The 23,851-nt window shown below is 36.2% G+C and overlaps 1 protein-coding gene across 2 annotated transcripts; it reads left to right on the top strand.

Moving 5' to 3' along the window:
- Window positions 1-23,465, top strand: alg6.S (ALG6, alpha-1,3-glucosyltransferase S homeolog). Of its 2 annotated transcripts, XM_041591339.1 has the most exons (15): window positions 6-152; window positions 1,618-1,716; window positions 5,992-6,076; window positions 8,085-8,174; window positions 10,421-10,509; window positions 11,170-11,252; window positions 11,670-11,734; window positions 13,934-14,119; window positions 15,205-15,340; window positions 19,242-19,327; window positions 20,189-20,273; window positions 20,642-20,712; window positions 21,739-21,807; window positions 21,898-22,096; window positions 23,127-23,465. In XM_041591339.1, exons 3-15 carry the CDS (start codon window positions 6,009-6,011, stop codon window positions 23,319-23,321), a joined length of 1,422 nt encoding a protein of 473 aa, XP_041447273.1. In that variant the 5' UTR covers window positions 6-152; window positions 1,618-1,716; window positions 5,992-6,008; the 3' UTR covers window positions 23,322-23,465.
- Window positions 23,466-23,851: the final 386 nt, after the last annotated feature.

The following is a 23,851-nucleotide window of genomic DNA, read 5'->3' as shown; positions in this document are numbered from 1 at the left end:
CACAGTTGTGCCGGCGAGATGAGGTGGATGAATTAAGAGGAAGTAGTGTAGTAAGAAAATACTCAGAGCCATGGAGACTTGTTCACTAGCAGCTTTAGCTGTGCTCGTGGCGCTCTATGTGCGCTGGGCAGTGTCACTCGGTTCTTACTCAGGTAAAAATGATATTGGTCGTTTCCTTTGAGCCTCACGTGCAATAAAAGATTCAGGGGCCTTCAAACCCCTAATATAAAGGCGCCTATGTGTAAAGAGCGTCATAGCAATGTATTTTCAGCCTGATCTTCTCCAAGTGTCACGGCAGTTTACGTACCAGATCACGTGAAAAAAAGCTATTTGACTTCTAAATTAAATTTGTTTGTTTTTTTCAATGTTTTGCGCTATAGTTATGGTTAATTGCAGTGTGAGCAAGATGCCATGAGAGCTGGTGCAAACGCTGCTCTCGGATTAACATCTGAAGACCCAATACTTGTCCTCCCTTTGTGTCCTTCTGTACACTATAAACATGTGCAGTGCTGTGTATCCTAGTAGTGCTCTCTAAATGAAGGTTTCTGCATAAATATCAGGGATGCACCAAATCCAGGATTCGGCCTTTTTCAACAGAATTCCGCCAAATCCTTCTGCCCGGCTGAACCGATATAAGAGGTGGGGAGGAAAATTGCGTGACTTTTTGTCACAAAACAAGGAAGCGAAGAATGTTTTCCCCTTCCCACCCCTAAATTTCATATGCAAATTAGGATTTGGTTCGGTATTCGGCCGAATCTTTCACAAAGGATTCAGGGGTTTGGCTGAATCCAAGATAGGGGATTCGGTGCATCCTTAATAAAGACATAGGCAATATGTACAATTAATACATATTTAGTAGCAGATGAACAGTTACTGATAACAACCAGCTAGCAATTACTTTTGATGAGACAAGTTTTGAAAAACAAAACTGTATATCAAATTTGTTACTATGTGTACATGTTACCTGTCCCTTCACTAGACATCACAACTACTAACATCTTACAGTTTATTACATTTCTACCCTCCTGGCTATTTAGAAAATACTACAGTATGCCAGTATGCATCTGCGCTGATTGTTAGTCTGCTCTACAGCTTGCAGACTTCACAGGGGGCCAATATGAAAGCCAGGTTCTGCCAATGTAAAATATTTTAGGACACACTAATTTCTGTAGGTGTTCTCTGCTACATAAGAGAGCATTTGTTTGTGTAATGTTCCCACCCTGTTCTTGCCCCCCTAGCTTTCACCAAACTTCCTACTCCTTTACGTCGTTACTAATAGGTGCAAATTACTACAGGCTTGATAAATGGACCAGTAAGGCTGAAATGTTACTTTTCTGATGTTTTTGAAACAATTTTGATTATTGCGCTGTGCTGCAGTTCTTTGAACTCTGTATAAGATCGACCCTTGGCAGGTGGTGTCATTACATGCTTCAGCACCTCATCCCAAAATGATTTTAAAGTTTGAGCTCTTCATCCTTGTGTGGAACAGAAGATAGCTAGAGACACAGTGGTTAGAGATCCTGCATTGCAGAATTTATCAAGTCTGTGATTAATGTTTTTTGCATGAAATGTGTCATGCTATTTTAAGGATGTTAAATATGTTTTGTTAATATTTAGGATATTTACATTTACTTTTGGCCTGAGAGGTTTCTTGTAAGTACTTTCATGCGACTGATGATGTAAGATTTGGCCTCTGGGTTTCCACATTTGCTACAGGTATTTTTCTACTTTTTGTTTCTATCCTTAGTGTCTCCTGGTATAAATGTATGTAGTTTGTATGCATGCTTATTATTAGATTATAATCTCTATTGGGGCAGGTACTAATGTAACTTCACTTACTCTATATAGTGCTGCAGTGTATGCCACTTATGTACACAACACTGTACAGCAAAACCGTGCATTCAGACTGAGAGAAGATTCACAGTATCTCAGGAATGACATTCCTAATATAAGGGGCAGCAAGAGAGAAAGGTTAAAGGTGAGAATCAGCAGTTGGTAGAGCCTTGATGGTTTTGAGAAAGCGTGTATAAGTTAATCTTTCTCTTATGGGAGGTCATGACTGCCAGGCAGAACTTCAGCAGTAGAGGGGCCTGTACTTCGTTAGATGAGATGAGGAGAATTCTAGAACAGTATTTAATACAGATTGTAGTGGGAAGAGATGGGAGTTAGGGATGCCAGTTAGTAGCGGGTTACAGTAATCTAGACATGTTATTTGACCATATAATGAATTGGACTTTTATACTGAATTGAGTGCAGATCACAGTAACACCATTTATATGGAAATGGTTTACCTCATCTTGTGTGTGCAGACGCAACTTGATAATGGAACACTGGAAGTACAGCCATGTCAATTTTGCTATTAGTTCCAGGGTTTCCTTGTGTCCATGTCAGAATGGAGGTTTAAAATATGCCCTGGCATTTCATATATTCAAACATACACCTCAAAGGCTTGATAGAAACATGTTTTTATACCAGGCCTATTAAATAAATGGGAGCAATTTATTAGATCAGGCAAAATAGGCATGTTAGTATATATATGTGCAAAGACCTTCATAAACACTTTTGTGTGTCCGTTTTTGAGATTTTGTTTTTAAATGTGCTTATTGCCCCTGTATAGACTGAGACCTTAATTTACATTTTCAGCCTCATCTGCAGAAATACATTATTATTGTTCACTAAGAGCAACTATAATTGTGCATAGTCAAATATGCAAAGAAAGTCAAAACATGCTTCTAGAAAATAAGGGGAGTCACCCAAAGAATTTACATGCAGTTCTCCATTTTCCTAATATTCAAGTTTTCTAAATAAGTTTTGCCCACTCAGGTTCAAAGTAGTAGCTATTTAAAGGATACCTTTCACATCCAAAGTGTTACTACATAGCAGCACAGAAACCAGTGCAACTAGCATCAGAATTTAATAATCAGCCCTGTAGCATTAGCTTATATTACAGGGCAACCTCATTTTCTGCTTGATAATTTGCTACAACCCTTAGGGTTAGCTTCTCAACATCTGCTCAGAGCCCACTGAGCATGTGTCGCAAACACTTTACAAGATGGTGACCCCCTTTGAAACATTTGAAGTCTTGGATCATTGCTGCTATTGAGAAGTTGAAACTTTAGGCTGGTATAGAATACGGCATTTTTAGCCATAATTTTAGGGTTTAGTTCCTTTTTAAATTATTTGTGATATACCTTTTGAAAATGCTTGATCCCTTACCCTGAAGACCCCTAGTCCCGAGCATTCTAGATAAGGTCCCATACCTGTACAAATTTGAAGAGAGTAGGTAAGAGAGCATTGAAGAGAGCAGGGAAGAGTTTATAGACGTTGTAAAATGTCACTGAAACTGGTGCAGCTAAAATAAAAAAGTAACCAAACTAAAATAACTCCAAAACACATGGCACAATTAAAACGCAATTTGTTGGCTTCACCCAATGTTATGTTTCTATCATAGAACATGGTATATTAGGTTAGGTTATAACTATCACCGCCCCCCCCCCCCATTCTGTTAGTCAGTATGGTCATAGTGATACAAGTATGGGACCTGTTATCCAGAATATTTGGCAGCTGGGCTTTCTGACACCCGTTATCCAGAAAGCTTTGAATTACGGAAAAGCCGTCTCCCGTAGACTCCATTATATTTAAATAATCCAAACTTTTAAAAATTATTTCCTTTTTCTCTGTAATAATAAAGCAGTACCTTCTAGTTGATCCCAACTAAGATATAATTAATCCTTCTTGGGAACAATACCAGTTTATTGGGTTTATTTAATGTTTATGATTTTTTAGTAGACTTAAGGTATAAAGATCCAAATTATGGAAAGATTTGTTATCATTCTGGATAACCGTCCCATACCTGTAGGAGCATTTTATTTGTAATATAAATTTGCTAGGTTTATGGGTCTGTTTTCCTAGATAAGTAAAATGTTTAAAGTTTGCTTCTGTATGCCAATAGTTCCCAAACAGCTGGGACAAAAAATAGTGGATGGGGGGTATCCAGCCTAAAGGCCAGTCAGGGTGAGATTTAAAGGTTAATGTTTATTTATGGTTTTGGATATTGCTGGAACTATGGGAGAGTGACTGGAACAATCATGGCACATACAGTATATGTTGGCAACAGTTTATTGTACCAGTTAATGTTTATTGCTCAGTACTAATTTATGTTGTGAATTAACTGCAGATATTTTAATTTTCTGGATCATGTATGAAAAAATCCCTGTTTAAAACTTGATGAAGAGTCAGTCATAGTAGATCGGTTGTGTTGACTCAGGAAAGCAACACTTATGTTGGAAGTGAACAGGTGCAAGCCCATGCCAGCCATAGTACTGTCTAACCACTGAAAGACATGCCTGGCTTCATAAAAGACATTCTATAATGTCATAGGTTCCACGAATAAATGATTTACTGCTGGTAGAACTTTCACTGACTGCAGTTTCACATAATTTCACATTTACTCCTGGAGACAAGGAGCTCCATTCTTGCTCCTAAATAAGTGGTGTTATGAAGTAGATTTTCCATCAGGCAGAAGGGTGTGGATTTTAATCAAGAGGTGGAGAAACTTTTATATCTTCTTGCCTGCCCCCACATAAAAAAAAGTGTTGACACTTCTCTACCATGTATCTTCTGTTGCCAAGACTGAGTATGTTAAGATGTCTTAGATATTTCTGCAATATTTTACAGCTGATGCCTTACATGGTTCTCTGGTAATGGTAGCCATACTATTTCAGAATGCAGCACATCCAGCATAGTGTAGCACATACCTAAAGGGAGACATGGATCTTCAGAAAACTTGTATATTTAGATCCAGACTGCTTGCTATTCAGCTTTCATTAAGTAAAACATGTGTATGATACAAAAGGAAATTAGGCATTTGGATTTGACCAATATTTCATAATTAGTCTTTTCTTTTGTGGTTTGCTCAGGCTACTAGACCATGTTGTGTTCTGATTTACTTTTATACAGATGAAGAAGGTTTGCCATATTGCTGACCACCTTGGTTTTAGTCATTCCCACTTGTTCATTAAAGGAGAAGGAAAGGTTAAAATTAAGTAAGCTTTATCAGAAGTGTCTGTACTGTATAAATACACCGGTAAACCCTCAAAGTAATGCTTCTCTGAGTCTTCTGTCTTCTGCATTTCTGTCCTATTTTGTACACATGGGCTTCTGTATCAGACTTCCTGTTTTCAGCTTAAACCTCCAGGGCTTGAGCTTGAGCATGCTCAGTTTGCTCCTCTCCCTCCTCCCCTCTCTGCTATAATCGCTTGAGCATGCTCAGTGTGCTCCCCTCCCTCCTCCCCTCTCTGCTGTAATCTGAGCCCAGAGCTATGAGTGAGCAGGGAGAGACTCAGGCAGGAAGTGATCTCACACCATGCTAATATGGCAGCTGCTATCCTTAACATAGAACTGTTTACTTAGGTATGGTAAAGCATTCTACAGAATAAATACAGTGTTATAGCTTGCACTATTGTGGTTAATCTATTGGCAATAAGCTGCCATGGTATCTTTCCTTCTCCTTCAAAGGGAATGTTAAGGTTTGGACCTATTATGCATCTAATGCTTCAAATTCAGTTTGATTGGTCACTCAGCCTGTGTTATAGGTATACAGTTTTACATCTTGATTCTATGGGAACAAGATATGTTTTCCTGTAATGAAGCTGAGACTACATTAAGTATATGAAGTATTGTTATGTTATGATAATATGTAAAAAATACATATAGTAAAAGAGATAATTTAACACAATTGTTTCTTTTTATATTTTGTCATAGTATGCCATGCTTGATTCCATTCACTTTAGGAAATACTTACTTTTAGTAAAATTAAACTGTTTTAGTTTTGCCAATTCTACTGTTTAAATTGCGTCCGCAACAGCTTATGTTTAGTCTAGAGGTGATGTGCACTGTCACAAAATATGACAATAGATTCACATTTTGTATTTAAAATGTTTTATTAGTATCTGACTGGAAAACAATAAACATTGACCTTCTGTTTTCTAGGAGCCCACAAACCACCAATGTTTGGAGATTATGAAGCCCAGAGGCACTGGCAAGAAATAACTTTCAGTCTACCAGTTAAACAATGGTATGTAGTCTTTTTATATGTGCAATTCCCAGAACATTGTTGCCCTAATTGAAATACAGTGTTCTCTCCAGAAAAATAAAACCCCTGGGCCAGGTGTCGAGGGAATAAAAATGTGTAAAAAAACAAAAACAAAATAGGGGGGTTGTGGGAGCACTCCATGGCTAAGTTAAAATATGTTTAAATACATTTAAATACAACGGAAGTGCTACTGATTTGGCCAATTTATTAATGCACATTCCCTGGTCCCCTGTCTCATAATCTCACTAATTCAGTATATGTACAAGTGCGTGTGTTTACACAAACAGGGTTAGTTACAAAGTTATGATCATAAAGTTGATAAGCCACCATACCACATTAAGGTCATATACTGTCAGTTGAAAATGAGGTAAAATCCAAGTGTTCAGATTTTATTGGTGTTAACATATGTATTAAATCTATTTTTTTTTTTTTTTTTTTTTTAAAAAGTATCAGGTATTAGATCTATTGTCTGGAAACCCATTATCCAGAAAGCTCTTAAATCCTGGAATGTCATTTCCCATTGAGTCCATTTGTTATTAATATTTAGATTTTGCTTTTTTTAACCAAAATTATCACATTACTGGTGATGTTGACCAAAATATGTAAGCTCTAGTGCTACCTCAAACCACCTCACTACACTAGAATATTGGTGTAAAAAATTATAATGCTTTTGAGACCCTTAAAGCGGTATACACTAATTATCTGCCTTTGAAGAAATACTTAAAGGGCACCTGTTGCCAAAATATGTAATTCCCAACCAAAGGTTGAGGAAAAAAAATTACCCCCAAAGCTAGGCCACCTGCACAAGGAGGGAGCTCCCAGTTAGAACAGCCATTTTAGGACTAATGCATGCACATAATGAGCAAATGCCACTGCTTGCTGCATCAGAAGTGCATTATGCAAATGCGTTCTGATCATGGCCACTCGCACCAGGAGCTCCATCCTGGTGCGAGTGTTCTAGTGCTGGCTGTGGCAAGTTTTATTTAAAAAAAAAATTAAAACTACTGTTACCCCCACCAGAGTGCTGGCACTATTAGCCTACACCTTTGGTGGGGATAATGTATTTTGGCAACAGGTGCCCTTTAAAGAAAAGACTTAATGACAGCTAGAAACAATATTGGGCTACAATGTTGTACCGATGGCCAGCTGGGCAACACAATCCCAGCCCTAAGTCTAGGTACAGTAATATATTTAAAGATGATCCACTTCTGAAAAGAATAGACATTGCCATTATTTGTAAATAGATTGGAGAATTACAAAATACTACCCTCGGAATAAAAATTCATTCAGTGTTGATGCCCTATGTCAATATTGGCCAGGTAATAATCTCATTATTGCTTGTGTGTTTTCCAAATGACTGTACAGGCAAAGGATATAGTATTTAAAATGCTTGGATCCTGGGGTATACTTGTTTTGCTACCTATATGGATTCATGAAGCTTAGTTAGGATCAAGTACAAGGTACCGTTTTATTATTACAGAGAAAAAAGGGAATCATTTAAAAAATTTAATTTATTTCCTTTAAATTGGAATGGAGAGTGGCAGAAATTCACTCTAGCAGACTGTGGCGATCTTTAACTTCACTCTTTGATAAATATACCCTATGGGAGAAGGTCTTTCTGTAATTCAGAGTTCTCTGGTTATTGGGTGTCCAGATAAGCAATCATATACTTCTACAAGTGTAGGGTTTATTATACAGAATGATGGGGACCTGGGATTTTTTTCAGAGTATACCGCTCAGTAATCTGGAGCACCATGACCAAGATTACTAAAAACATCCAAACATTTAAAGGCCCAGTATGAGTGTTTTGCCATTTGCTTGAATTTGAGCTAGTTAACTACTGCATTATCATTGCAGAGAAAAAGCAAAGCAGCTATTAATGAAACTTTGCTTATCTATGTCATCTCACACCTACTGCTGTTTTTATAGTTTTTATTCATTGCAACACAATGTTTCAAATTAATAAGAGACCTGTATTTTTTCATCATAGGTATTTCAATTCGACAGACAACAATCTTCAGTACTGGGGTCTTGATTATCCACCTTTGACCGCATACCACAGTTTTCTTTGTGGGCACATGTAAGTTAATGGCCTCCTAAGTCTAAGAACATTTTTCACATTGCATGTATTTAATAAAAATATTTTTTTAAACTGTCAAAGTCATTCAATTACTTATTTTTCTAAAACGGCTGGAGGCACCTGCTCTTTTTGAAAAATATGCCCCATGGCTGAAAAGAGTGCAAATGAATTTCAATTTCTGACTCGAATGTTTGACATTTATTAAAGGAAAACTGTACTCCTGAACCACGTAGGTCTCTATAAAAATATATTGCATAAAACCCCTCATATGTAAAACCCTACTTAATGTAAATAAACCATTTTAATAATAATAATAATAATATACTGTTTTAGTAGTATGTGCCATTGGGTAATCCTATATAGAAAATTGTTACCGTATTTGAAGAAGTAAGGCCTGCCCCCTGGAATCCTACAAGTCATGGTGCACTCAAACAAAAAATGCACTCATGGAAAAAAATGTAAAGGGCAATATTTACTTGTATATTCTACATTGGTAAGATTCTTTAATATGCCACTTAAGCAACAGATAGGTTACATCATATTAAGTGGCATATTAAGAAACTTTAACACGCCAGCTTCAAATGGCAAATTTTCTATACAAGTTTTTGTGACTAAATGAAAACTATACCCCCGAAAATGAATACTTAAGCAACAGCTTACATCATATTAAGTATTCATTTCGGGGGATATAGCTTTCCTTTAATCACAAAAACTTGTATAGATCAGAATTTTTCTTTCAGAAGCCTGTATATTTTCAAACATGTGCAGTCCTATTGACTTCTGTAACAAGTGCACTGAAAAGTGCAGCTTCTGCTTGCAAACAGACCCATGGAGTGGAGTGAAGTTTGGGCTAAAAACACAAAAGCAGCCATTTTTGGGCCAACTTCCACTCCTCTTGTTGGCAACCCTACCACCTAACATATATATAAATGATATGACAACACTGTGATTAGTTTTGATTCTGATCAGGGTACAACTTGTGGGGATTGTAAATTCTCATGTTTTTCTACCACTGCTCAAAAAGGTTGCTGGCAGGGTAATAGATTCTGATTAAAATTATTCTTGTAACAAAATTGGGATTTGTATGGCAGACATGTTGTACATTAAGTTTTGGGATTCATTACCAGCCAAAGGCAACCGCAGACCTTTAGCAGTACTGTGTCTCCAAAGATGCCCTTGTGGCTCCCCGTCTTCTTTTCTGCTGATTCACTGCACATGCTCTGTGCTGTTGTCATTTATTGAGCTTAGAGACCAATGCACAATATACTGAATATATATCATATAAATGTCACAATAAAAGGCAGAGCTGATTAGTAAATAATTATTAACACATGACAGTTCAGAAACCAGTGCAGTTAGCATCAGAATTTAATAATCAGCCCTATATCATCAGCTTGTATGACAGACAAACCCCATTTTCTGATTTGTGACAACCTCTAAGGTTAACTTCTTAACAGCTGCTCAAAGCACATGTAGGATGTGTGTGTGTTGCAGACACTCTTAACAAAATCCAAGATGGGAAACCCCGTGACAACTCTGAAGGCCTGGGACATTATTACTGTAGAGATCTGAACCTTTAGGCTGGTTCACTAAGTTCAATATATAAAATATGGAACTTGTAGCCATATTCATTTTTAGGGTTTAGTCTTCCTTTGAAACAATTAAAGGGGTAGTTCACCTTTGAGATAACGTTTAGTATGATGTAGAGAGTGATATTCTGAGACAATTTGCAGTTGGTTTTAATTTTTTATAATTGAAGGTTTTTGAGTAATTTAGCTTTTTATTCAGCAGCTCTTCAATTTGCATCTTAACCAATCTGGTAACTAGGGTCCAAATTACCCTAGCAACCATGCATTGATTTGAATAGGAGACTGGAAGATGAATAGGAGAGGCCTGAATAGAAATATGAGTAATAAAAAGTAGCAATAACAATACATTTGTAGCCTTACAGAGCATTTGTTTTTTAGAAGAGAGTCAGCGACGCCAGTTTGAAAGCTGCAAAGAGTCAGAAGAGAAAGGCAAATAACTATAAAACTATAAAAAATAAATAATGAAATTGGCCTTAGAATTGGCCGTTCTTCAACATAATAAAAGTTACCTTAAAGGTGAACCACCCCTTTAACATAACTATTTCAGTTGTATACACACACACAGGGTCAAGTGTGTTACAGTACAGAAATACGTTTGTTGGTTCTTATGATTTTCTTTGCAATAATTTGATATTGCTGTTTTTTTTCTTTTTAAAGTGCTCATCTACTAAACCCAGACTGGGTGGCCCTGAACACATCCCAAGGCTATGAATCTCTCCAACACAAGCTGTTTATGCGGGCAACTGGTATGCATATTAAAGGGCAAGTTGGCAATATACTTGAACCAATACATGAATATGTTTTTTTCAAATTCTCTTCCATTGTCTCTAAACCTCTGGTTCTTGATATAGATGGTTATATTACGCGGTATATTGTAACTGTTGTGTAAAGTTACGTTATTGATTTTTACATGAATATATATAGTGCTTGGCAAAAGTTTTCCGACCCTTGACCAATACTTCGTTTACGGAATTACAAATCCTACACTGAAACCTTTTGTTTCATGTTGTATTTTCTCTTGTATTTTGCATGATATTTTATAAAATGCCAGTTAGGTCCAGGCTAGATCAGTTGAAATCTACCCAAGAATGAACACCTTAGTACCTACACAAGTCTGCAAAACAATTGTTCAAAGGGGCACATTCATTTATGGTGCATTTGAAAACTATGTATGTTGCCAATCATGGAGCCAATCATTTTGCTACCAATAAGAGCAACAATAAATTTTTTAGGAAATTATCACCGATCAGATGAGACATGAAGAGGATATCAGAATTTTTTTTGCTCCTTTGGTATCATAAACTATAATTAAATACTGCAATTTAACAGCTGTCAGCATTGCATTGTAATCTGTTAGCGCTGTGCTAACATTAAATTAATACTGAATTAAATCTTTTGTCTTGTAGTTTTAGTAGCTGATTTGATCATTTACATCCCTGCTGTTATTGTCTACTGTTTATGTATGAGAGAAGTACCTTCAAAAAAAAGAGTAAGTGTTTCACATGAACACCTTATCCTTATTTAATATCCTGGTCACATTTTGGAAGATCTTTGTAATAAAAATGTTAATTAATAATAATTTTTAATGAGCCAGCAACGTTTTATGGCTCACACACATTAGTAACTGCAGAAGAGTATATATCTGGGTATGCTACCACAGCACTGAATCATTAGCCGTTACAGTAAGGTTTCTTTTATTTGTTGAACTTTATTGAGTTTTACAAGTATAAAGAAATTGGGAATGCTTCATAGTGTGGGGGGGAGCTATCATAGCACTACATTTTAAAATTGTCCTTCTTCAGGCATAATAGCTTCAATCACCGTTATTTTAGAAATCCATAGTACTAAAAAAAATGTTGGACAGCAAACAAAACCATAAAATAATGTATTAAAATTTCCCTTTCAGATTTCCTTCCTCTGCTGTATTTTGCTTTACCCAGGTTTGATCCTTATCGACTATGGACACTTTCAGTATCCTCTCTAAGTATTTATATTATCTGTTATTACTGCAGTGTTTTTTGCCTTAGAATTGCTTGCGTATAATTGCTGCTATAGGCTAACCTCAACTTTCTCTATCTTGGAATAAATTACTTCATTATCTGTCTGCACAGTGTGATGAATGTTGATACCATTTATATGATGTTTTTCAGCTCCATTTTTCTTTGCACTCATTTCTTTAATTATTGTACACATCTAATTACCAAAGTTTATTCTGAGTAGCATTTTAAAATTTTAGTAGGTCAATGACAGTTATTGCAGAACTGGGTTTAAAAATGGGTAGTATATATAGTAAATATTAGACCTGGGCGCCTTAAATTATTCTTTTCCCAGAGACTTTGCTAGGTTATTGTTCAAACTTTTTTTACTGCTTGTGGAGAAAAACTTGTACTCTACTAAAGGTCTACATTCACAACCAGTGCCCTGCAATACAGATGTTAGACCTGTTATCCAGAATGTTGGGGACCTGGGGTTTTCCGGCTAACTGACCTTTCCGTTATTTGGATCCTCATCCTTCAGTCTACTAGAAAATCATGTAAACATTAAATAAATCCAATAAGCTAGTTTTGCTTCCAATTAGAATTAATTCTTAGTTCGGATCAAATACAAGGTATTGTTTTGTTACTACAGAGAACAACTAAATAATTTTGAAAAATTTGGATTATTTCATTATAATGGAATCTATGGGAGAGGGCCCTTCTGTAATTCAGCGCTTTCTGGATAATGGGTTTCCAGATAACGGATACCATACCTTCATCCTTAGAAATATGCAACATTTGATTCTAGGTTTTTCTTATCTGATAATTACTGCATTATTTCAGGGGTGCCACTTATAAGCAGTGCATTTGTATTTTTTTATGGATAAAAATGTCACAAGTACATTTGTCTCCTGCATTGAGGACCACAAGGCTAATGACTGCAGCACAAGATTCTTCCCAGTTTTCAGGATTACAAATGGGCATTTATACTGTTCAAGAAATGTTGCTCTGTATAGCCTATAAATGTGGTTCCTAAACTGTGAGACTACCCCCTTAGCCAGGACCAGAGGGGGGTGGGGGGGGGGCACTGACACCTAGGCCCACTGGGAGTTTTCCTGGTATCCCGGTGGGCCAGTCCAACACATTAATATATACTGTCTTAATCAACAACTCTTTGTAGGGCATTAATCATTGTTTTTTTGCTCTCTTCTACAAGCCTTGGAAGTATCATTCTTTATTTCTTTGCCAGACTTATCCTCTGCATTACTCAGGCAACATGTTAGGTTAGGCCAGGGATCCCCAACCTTTTAAACCCGTGAGCAACATTTAGAAGTAAAAGGAGTTTGGGAGCAACACTAACATGAAAAATGTTCCATGCCAAATAAGGTTGTGATTGGCCATTAAGTAGTCCCGATGTGGATTGTCAACCTACACTGAGGTTCTGTTTGGCAGTGCACGTGGTTTTTATACAACCAAAACTTGCCTCCAAGTCTGGAATTCAAAAATAAGCTCCTGCTTTGAGGCCACTGGGAGCAACATCCAAAGGGTTGGAGAGCAACATGTTGCTCACGAGCTACTGGTTGGGGATCACTGGGTTAGGCAATCATTTTGTTTATTCTTCAGCTGAAGGCTAATGAATTAAAATGCAGGCCAAGAATCAGCCAATCCGCTGATGAATCAGACATCCAATGGATTTCAGAGCGGAGTCTTCTCCTTGTGCCTTCCCAAGGCTGATTCAGAGTGCACACACAGGAGCTTGAAGAGGCCAGCAGATCAGCTGGTTCACTAGCCTGTCATTTTCACTTGCATAGTTTCTCTATAGGTAAACATGATAAGGCTGAAGATTAATGTGGCAGGGAAACAAACAAATATAGATCTTGTACAGAAATGTATATGATGGAATGGGTGACAAAACACATTTCTAATTTAATATTGTTTTACTTGCAAGCAAACATGTTTTTGAGTATCTGTTCACTATGTAAAAAACATATCCTTCTTTTTAAGGACTCTAACTTCCTATTTGTATTTCCATTTTGATACCCATAATGGCTTTGGCTTTCTTATTTACTTTGTACTGCCTTACCTCAATTCTTTCATAATTAAATGTTTCAATTGTTGGTACTCTGTAAATAATGAAGATAATAGAGAATGCATAATTGTGGAGCAATCTGTACTGTCCTTAACACAGACACACATACAACTCTGTAAGCCTTGGCTTTGCACTTTGGGGAATCATTGCACTTTCACTTGAATGGGACCTGCTGGGATCATTTGCATTTTGCTGTGCACTAAACTACAAGCAAATGGAACTTTACCATTCTCTGCCATTCTTCTGCTATCTGTTAGGAAAATGCTTAAAGCGGGGCATTACAGGCAGAGGGTAAGTAAACTTTTCACCTAATGTGCCATTTTCATGGAAGATTTCAAACTTATATATATATCAACTTATATACATACACTTATATAATATCTTGTGGAGGCGTTCCAGTAAAACTGAGTAAATTGTTATAGGTAATTAATCTGTGACCTTGATAGAAGTACAGGAAATAGGTAAGGCAACATAGTTTATTAATTCAGTGCTTGCGTTTGCCTTCATGATTAAACACATATACAGAGAACAGGTAGCCAGACGCATAATGAATTGGGACCCTAGAATTTTATGTAAGGTTCGTATCCTCTTTAAGGACCTATTTTATTATTAATGTTGATTGCATACCTGCATTGAATGACTCACAGGGACACCCCTACTTAATTTTAATTAATTAACTGTCCACTTTGCTCTAATGAATAATGCTAGTGCATGCATTGACCCAAGGGAACCCTGAAGTTACTGCCCGCTCCAGGCTTGCAAATGACACTGGAATTATTGGGGGGGGGGAAGGAAATTATTTTTTGGGGGGTAAAAAATACAGTGATATGTGTATGAGTGCACTTTGTAAATGTGGCCCATGGAGAGTTAGGTGGTGTACTGATGCAAGCATAAGGGGCACTGCACTTATGAGAGAGGAACTGGGAAGATAAATAGAAGGGTTCCCTTTATTTATAATAAGCAAGTTTATAATTCATGGCACATATGGATAGAGGTCTCTGTTCCACTGGAGCTTACAATCTTTGCGTTTTCATTCAATATCCTTCAGCCATGTACGTTATAAATAAACACATTTGATATAAAAGTTTGATGTCTGTCAACTGATCAGCACAGTTAATGAAATTAAACAAAAAACTGTAAGGCCATTTGTAATTCTGGTCCTTTGTTATCTTAGAAAACATTGTTAAATAAGGAGACACTTATTTGACACAGAGAAAGAAAACTTTATTCTTTGATCCTAATCATTTTATGTTGTCACAGTACCATTGGCTGTCAATTTTGTCTTTCTCTTCAGTCAAGTCTCAAGATAACTAGTGTCAGAAAAATCCATTTTGTTTGATGTTCTGAATTTTTAACTTTATTTATTTTTTCCGCAGCTTATTTTTGTTATTTAAGATTGGCGTTGGCGTAATTGCTTCCTTTGCTCTTTGCTGGATTCCTTTTTTGACAGAAACTGAACAAATACTTCAAGTTCTTAGAAGACTTTTCCCTGTTGGCCGTGGACTCTTTGAGGTACGTGAAAAAGTCTCTGCTATTTTTCAGATGTATTGGAATCCATTGGCAGTGACCTTTAGGGATTTCTTATGCAGTTTCAACACATGCAAACACAGGGCTCGTAACCGGAGCTGGCCTGTTCAACAGTTTCTTCTTGCCAGTGTTCTATTCTGTATTTAACCCCTAGCTCAGTGGCATTTGCCAAGATATTATACTTATTGCATCATTAAAACCATGCTTCAGTCATACATTTTTCCACTGAAACAGATTCCATAGTAAGCTGCCATGCCAGAATGGGATCATAAAAGTATCAGCGATAATATGTCCTCTTTTCTTAGCACTGTAATGTACTATGCTAATTGTTTGCCTTTTTAAAGTCATAATTATTTTTATAGAAATCATTTTGCTGCTTTAGTGTTGCAATTAATTTTGAGAAATTGATTTGTAATTTTGCTCTTCTCCAAAAACTGGCTGAGATGCAGTCTTCTCCGTTTAGAACTGCAAAGGGAATGCTAATGAATAAGCAAGACATACTGTACTCAGCTGTTGTGAAGCCCAAGATGCCATTCTTCTCTACTCCTACCCAAAACATAATAGTATAAGTATTAAATATTAGGTAATTGCATCTCTATGAAGCATTAAATGCAAATATCCCTATTAAATGCTATTTTTGGACCTTTTGAAGCTGTATATAATATTCTTCTAATTATTTTGTACAAGATTCATTCATCCTGCCTCATATCTAGTTTCCCTCTGTTAAACTCAAGGGGAGCATTATGTTGTTTTCAGTGTACAGATTATTTCGCATTTTAGAACTGCTACAGAACACAATTCAGATATTTAAAGTGGACCCGTCACCGAAAAAAATTATTCAAAATCTTATTTTATTACATTAGTCAAGCAAAATGAACTTTAATTACACTATATAAATGATTTGAATCTTGTTTCCATCAGTCTGGGAAGTCATAATTATAACAAGCAGGCAGGAGCCATTTTGGGGACACTGTTATTAAGACAAGTCTTGTATCATCTCAGAATCTTGTTTGTGCACCAGAATGGGGGACCTGATGTCCATTCCCATGCCCTGGCTACACAATTAAATGGTGAAGAGAACAGGGGAATGTGGGGAGAGCTGTGACATGTAGGAAGTGCTGAATGGAAAGTGAAAGTAATTGTCTGCCCCGCCTCTATGCCTAGGCATTGAGGCGGAGCAGACAATATTTGATTGACAGCTGAGATTTTTAAATGAGTTTACAACAGCTATGAATGCTTTAATAAAAAATAGAAATTGGATTTCATGTTTAATTTGAAAAGGACTTTTATTATACAGATTTGTGTGTCTGGGTGACGGGTCCACTTTAATCTCATCAACTGAGTTCTGATGGAGCACACGTAAACATCTTCGCAAATCACTCTTCAGAAATGGTGGCAGTAAATATCTCCATTATTATCAATGTGGACTTACTTAGCTTACTGAAATTTCTGCAAAAGTTTTGGGGGTGACTGTAAGGGTACTATAGACAATATTCATTTTTATTTATCGAATTTGACGTGTACATATATATATCGTAAGCCTTTACCAGTTATATTTGATGGCTAGGGATGAGCGAAATATTTCACCATGTTTCACTGTGAAAAAAATCCCCATAGACTCTAATGTACAGTAAAATAAAAAAGTTGCATGGTTTAAAAGATGTTGCGTGAAACAAAACCTTTTGACTTCAATACGTTTGGGGAATTTTTTGCCATTTTGCAAATTTTTTGCAATTTTTTATTTGGTTTTGTAATAAGAAGTTCCTGGAGTGGGGTTTGTTTATTTTTGTCATATGAGTGGGTTGACCGGCACCCAGGCGGTTGTGGACTGTTAAGAGTGCACCAGTTGAATAGAGTAAATATACATATATATATATTTGTGCAAAACCAACATTATTAATAATAATAAAAAATATATATATTTTTTTCACATGTACCAGTTCAGTGGAATGGTATCAAATAACGAAGAGAGTAAAACCACATATAACCCAAGATGTAGGCGCCTTGTTTGTTGGTTCTGCCAAACCTTCTGTTCACGTTGTAACCCTCAGCATAATCTGTGTTGCTGCTCGGGCTCTAGGATGGTGGCTCATGTGCTGGTGCGAGAAATGGTCTTGATGTTTCTGTGTCTACACAGCTGTGAATCCAGCAGCTGTGCGACGGATGAGTTTCATGAGCATGATAGCTGTGGTTACAGATTTTATTTTGAAAGTGATCCTAGCACAACTGTTAATGTCTTTACAGTTCCTGATTTGTTACATTTTAACCCTGCCACTGCCATACCAGAATTGGTATCACTGTCTCTTCTGCATGAGGAAGTGGTTTATTTTGTCTTTTACATACAAATTTCTTTCTTAAATGTAAAGTAGCATTCACTGGTCTTTCTGTAGCTCTCCTGATGCCAGAGCCTTCCTTTAAGAACAAGAGGAAAGCAATTTGTGACGACCTCTACATTTAGCTTCTCAACAGCTGCTCAGAGCAGACACTTTCCAAGATGGTGCCCCCCTGTGACAAGTTTGATGCTCTGGACCATTGCTGCTATTGACAAGCTGAAACTTTACACTGGTGCAATAAATTCAGTATATAAAATTACATTTTTAAGCACATTCATTTTTAGGGTTGAGTTCTCTTTTAAAGCATTAGTTGATGCTGGGAGTTGTAGCTGAGCAGACGGAGGCCACAGGATTGACAGCTTTGATTTAAGATGTTTTATTGACATTTTGCTTCACCGTGTTTTCTACTCACTACTAGAAGAGCAGCTGTACTGCTTGCGTAGTATTAAAGGGGTGGTTCACCTTTTAGTTAACTTTTAGTATGTTATGGAATGGCCAGTTCTAAGCAACTTTTCAGTTGGTTTATATTATTTATTTTTCATAGTTATTTGCCTTCTTTTTCTGACGCATTCCAGTTTTATTTTCAAATGGGGGTCACTGACCTCATCTAAAACAAATGCTCTGTTAGCCTACAAATCTATTATTATTGCTACTTTTTATTAATTATCTTTCTATTCAGGCACTCACCTATTCATATTCCTTTCTCTTATTCAAATCAGTGCATGGTTGCTAGGGTAGTTTGGACCCCAAGCAACCAGATTACTGAAATTGCAAACTGGAGAGCTGCTGAATAAAAAGCTACATAACTCAAAAGCCACAAATAATAAAAAAATGAAAACCAATTGCAAATTGTCTCAGAATATCACTCCCAACATCATTCTAAAAGTTAACTTTAAAGGAGATTTATGAACCTTAACTAAGCTTTTGCACACTTCTGTTGCTGTGGGGTTCCTAGATAGTTGCCGCTGTTTGCGCTAACCCGCAAAGATAGCTTTTCCCGTCATGTAATAGTTTTTTTGAAAATCGATGTAAAGAACTGTAGACCAGAGTTCATAGAAGAGGCCCCTGAAACCTTCAAGGTTTAAAGGCAGTTTATGTGGAAGAATGGGCCAAAATCACACCTTAGCAATGAATGTGACTACTTTCTCCATACAGGAACCGTCTTGTAGCTGTCATTACAAACAAAAGCTTTTCTACTAAGTATTAAATACATTTCAGTGTGCTCAATACTTATTCCCTGTGTCATTCCACTTAACTACACATAACTTAATTTATGGACTTGTTTGTTTTGATGTTCTTGGTATGTGTGGATTACTTGGGTTGTTGCCGACATCTGGTGTAAATTTCATGTTAGTAACCCCATTAGAAATATATTTACTAAGCGTTGACATGTTCAGTACTTATCTTCCCTGTTGTAGCTATCTATACCTCTCAGTCACATGCTCTCTAACAGACATGTATAAGCAGCAGGAAGCAACATATTTATTATTTTTTTCACATTTAAATTATTAATACACTAAATTCAAGTTGAACTACTCTTTCTTCCCCCCCAGGACAAAGTAGCCAATGTTTGGTGCAGTTTAAGTACAATATTCAAACTAAAGAAAGTGTTATCTTCGGAATCCCAGTTACAGCTCAGGTAAAATCTCCTTGCAGGCTGAATGTCATTCAACATGTAGTGGCATTGTTTGTTCCATAATGGCTTTCATAGTTTGCTGCAGTGATGCCTTAAACATAAATGAATGTGATGCATCAGTAGTAGTGGTGCATGGGTCAACTGGAAACCACAGGCTGACAAACGAATCTTGTCACAGGCAGGTTGTGGGCTTACTTTTACCACATCCTTCTATCTGGTGATGTCACTGCCTTTATACAAAGCCCTCCAATGATGTCATTGCCCATATCCCTCGCAATTTGGGCTTAGGTTTAAAATACACTATATCAGCCCAGGTTGGGAAGGGGCATCATTTTTTCCAGTAGCAGCTTTGATAGCATTCCCTTTTTAGTCTTTTTCAAATTAGGGTAATCCTGAGAACTAAATGTTCAATTGTGTGATCATTATCTGCATACTACTAAAACAATAACTGTTTGGTTATCTGATTAGTCAAAATAATATTTCTCTTCTAGTTTGACACCAATTTGCATCCCTGCTTCTGTTCCTGCATAGTTTCTGAACTCGTATATGTAATGCATGTTTTCATATAACTGACCTGTCTCTTAGCTACTTATCTCGAAAACCTTAAAATGAAATTCACCTTTAAATAATCCGCAGTCTTCTGGACCCATTCTTAAGAATTCATTTTCACTTCCAGTTTAAATACAATTAAGCCCTAGTTTAATTATCTTACCATTGTATTAGAACATCAATGTCTACATTATATTAAGCGTTAAACCTAATTAATATATAATAAACACTGTATAGTATAACTTTTATCAAAGAGCACTCATGTGTTACCTCTTTATACTTGCCAAATAAAAACATTTGTATCATTTTCTTTAGCTTTCTTTGTACACTGTTAAGTGTATTGCCATCGTGCATTAAACTAACAGTGCATCCTTCTGTTCGGGGATTTAAATTTGCTCTGGTAAGTACTCACCTATTTAACATTTGTAATATTATTGTATAAATAAATTGTGTTTAAAGGAGATAACCTTACTCCCACTTAGTGCGTAGAGTTCCTATATGCAGTTTGCTCTATGGCAGTCCCTTGCATTATAGTCCCCTATGCTAACCTTCCACATATTTTTCCCTTTTCCTGCCTTCCACTGCATACTAGTGTCACCCACCTTGCCCATGTGCCAAGCAACCTGGTAAGGGAGGGTTGTCTGCATAATCAAAAGGGGACTTGGGCATGTTAAGGTATGACCCTAATTAATCATCTTATCATGTGACCCAATACCGCACACATTTGCAACATATTTATGTACTAAATACCATATTCTGTTTTTCCAGGTTACTTGTGCACTGTCATTCTTCTTATATTCCTTTCAAGTTCATGAGAAATCAATACTTTTAGCAGCATTGTAAGTATATTCTTGAAAAATAAGTGTTTAAAGCTGTTTAAAGGTTATTAATAGACTATAGAGTTAAGAACGGCACTTTGAGGCAGATTTATCAAAAATCAAATGTTGAAGTTCTTTTTTCTAATTCATTTTTTTAAATCTAGAATCTCAAATATTTGCATATTTAATTAAAAACTTGAATCTGAAATGACATTCTATTTATCAATTTCAATGAGTCACCCACATTTTTAAGTAGTCTCGAAAACTCAAATTGAAAAATTCTTAAATATGTCCATTGACTTATAAATGAACTCGACCGCTTTTAGAGGCAAATTTTTGTATTAGAATTTTTGAGATGCTTGCACTTAATAAATCTTGGAAGTTTAAGAAATTCATATTCAGAATTTTTCCAACAAAAAAACTGCAATTGCTGTAAAAAGTGGAATTTGAATGTTGATAAATGTAAATATTTGGTGTATTTGTAAATACATTTTACAGTGATTTAGAATGCTAACTCACTAGTATAACCATTGTACTTTTCCTGATATAAAATGCTTTAGCATAACATCAGCATGTGCTACTGAGTTTTATGAGAAAAGCCATGGTATAGATCAGGGGTCCCCAACCTTTTTTACCCGTAAGCCACATTCAAATATAAAAATAGTTGGGGAGCAACACAAACATGAAAAAGTCCCTTGGAATGCCAAATAAGGGCTGTGATTGGCTATTTGGTAGCCCCTATGTGGACTGGCAGCCTACAGGAGGCTCTACTTGGCACTATACTTAGTTTTTATTCAATTAAAACTTGCTTTCATGCTTGGAATTCAAAAATAAGCACCTGCTTTGAGGACCCTGAGAGCAACATCCAAGGGGTTGGAGAGCAACACGTTGCTCACGAGTTACTGGTTGGGGATCACTGGTATAGATAGATAGATCATAGGTGTCCTGTAGAGTGTGGTGACTGTAGAGTGTAACTGATCAGTATAACATATATTAGTATCCATATTTAGAAACTATACTTTAGCATGCTTTGCTTCTTGCATTTAGGCCTGTCAGCTTAATAGTAAACGATGCTCCTTGGATCTCTACATGGTTTTTACTGGTTTCAACATTTAGGTAAGACATTATTAGAATAATATTAACATTTTATACAAGATGTTTTAGCTGATGGATACTGTTTAACTGTAGTTCTGCATTACATAACAGCATGCTCCCCCTTTTGCTGAAGGATGGATTGTTAATGGCGTATATCATCACTACATTATTGTTCCTTCTGGCAAGCAAGTCTTTGCTGCCAGCACCTGAAAATATGTCGGAAGAGTCTCTAAATCTGAAACCATTCTGTATTTCTGTAAGGAGATATCTGCCTTGGTTTAGGCTTCCAGGATATCTGATCAAACTATCGGTAAGTATTATTTGGTCAAGTCTGATCTTATAGCCGCACTGATACTGCTTGTGATTTACGATGCATCATCATTTACTATTACTACAGCGGATATTGCTTTAAGGAAAACTATACCCACCGAACAATGTCTCTATAAAATTATATTGCATAAAACTGCTCATGTGTAAAAACCTGCATCATGTAAATAAACCATTTTCATTAAATACATTTTTAGTAGTATGTGCCATTGTGTTATCCTAAATAGAAAATTGCTATTTTAAAAAATAAGGGCCGCCCCCTGGGATCCTAAGATTCACGGTGCACACAAACAAAGCATACATGTTAGGTCACATGCACATAAAAAAGAAGCTGTCTCATCAATTTATATATATATATATATATATATATATATATATATATATATATATATATATATATATATATATATATATATATATATATATATATATATATATATATATATATATATATACATAGACAAATACAAGAGGTCCTCTGCGCTCAACCCATTATCAATATATTTAAGACAGAGACATTTTGTGCAAACTGCTAATGAAAAATGCCTTACCCTTTAAACAAAACAGGGATTGTTTGTCCATATATTGCATTATATTTAAGCTGGCCAACTATGTCAAAGTCATCACATATCTGGCAAGTCCTACGCTTAATTTTCATCTGATTCATTAAGAATTCAATTGCTTAATTATACATTTTACAAAGGGACTAAGTTTTACCTGCAACTTACTAGCTGCTTTCAATGTAAAACTCCCAAACTTGGCTGCCCTTTTATTAGACACCAGTGGGATCACCTGACTATAGCTGGGAGGGGTGGGAGCTACAACATGGAGCTGGTCACTGCTCCTGTAGAACTATAACAAACAAGGGAAAGTTGTGCTCACCACTAATTTTTAAAACCATTAGGCGGGGGTGCAAAGTGAAGCATTTAATTGTTTGTTATGTTAGTTCTGTGGGAAACCCAGATCTACTGATGTGAAATCCATCTCTAAAATGTGTTTGTTTATGCCTGCAGTTCTACACATCGCTGATGGGAATGGCTTCTCTGACTCTTGCAAGTGCTATCCTGGTTCCACCACCAAGATTTCCTGACCTTTTCCCTGTACTTGTCTCCAGCTACTCCTGTGTTCATTTTTTAATGTTTTTATTTTATTTTAACGTTATTTATTTTTGGGATAGTTCAAATGAAAGTAGTAAGAAAAAACTGTAAGTCCAAAATGTTTTTTTATATACCTTTAATGTATATATGGCTAGCATTTCGATACAGGTTATTTTCCCTTTTTAATTATTGGAAAATGCTCATAAAATTTTTGCCATTTGGTTTACATGAATAAAATATTTTTTAATCACCTGTTTTCCTTGTAGCACGTGGAAGTGTTTTGGTGCTTCTCACCTTATGTATTTTCCTTTTATATACGCTTTTATTCTTGCTAACCGTAAACCTCGGTCCATAGAGAGTAATGCTGATGAATATTTAGCTAGTTAAACTATTGTTCAAAAGTTTGGGATCACACAGAATTGTTTTTGCTTCTAATTTGATATGTAAATTTCACTTTTAAATCATCCAATTGTAAGGTTTATAGTACAATATACTATATATATCATAGGGTAAACTATATGTATATATGTATATATAAACAAATTTATACACAAGGGTAATTTTGGCTCATTTACTAACAGTAACTCATAGAAACCAATCGGACTAATTTCATTTGTAGGCAGCTAATGGGGTTGTAAACC

This window comes from Xenopus laevis, chromosome 4S, assembly GCF_017654675.1.
Source record: "Xenopus laevis strain J_2021 chromosome 4S, Xenopus_laevis_v10.1, whole genome shotgun sequence".
Classification (NCBI taxonomy): Eukaryota; Metazoa; Chordata; class Amphibia; order Anura; family Pipidae; genus Xenopus; species Xenopus laevis.
The sequence above is the reverse complement of the archived record's forward strand: the minus strand, read 5'-3'. Positions and strand labels throughout refer to the sequence as shown.

Excerpts from the sequence above, each read along its gene's own strand:
- alg6.S (XM_041591339.1), top strand. The coding sequence starts at position 6,009 with ATGTTTGGAGATTATGAAGCCCAGAGGCACTGGCAAGAAATAACTTTC. Across the intron at positions 11,735-13,933 it reads ATCGACTATGGACACTTTCA|ATACAACTCTGTAAGCCTTG; the intron begins GTATCCTCTCTA and ends ACACAGACACAC. Across the intron at positions 15,341-19,241 it reads TTGGCCGTGGACTCTTTGAG|GACAAAGTAGCCAATGTTTG; the intron begins GTACGTGAAAAA and ends CTTCCCCCCCAG.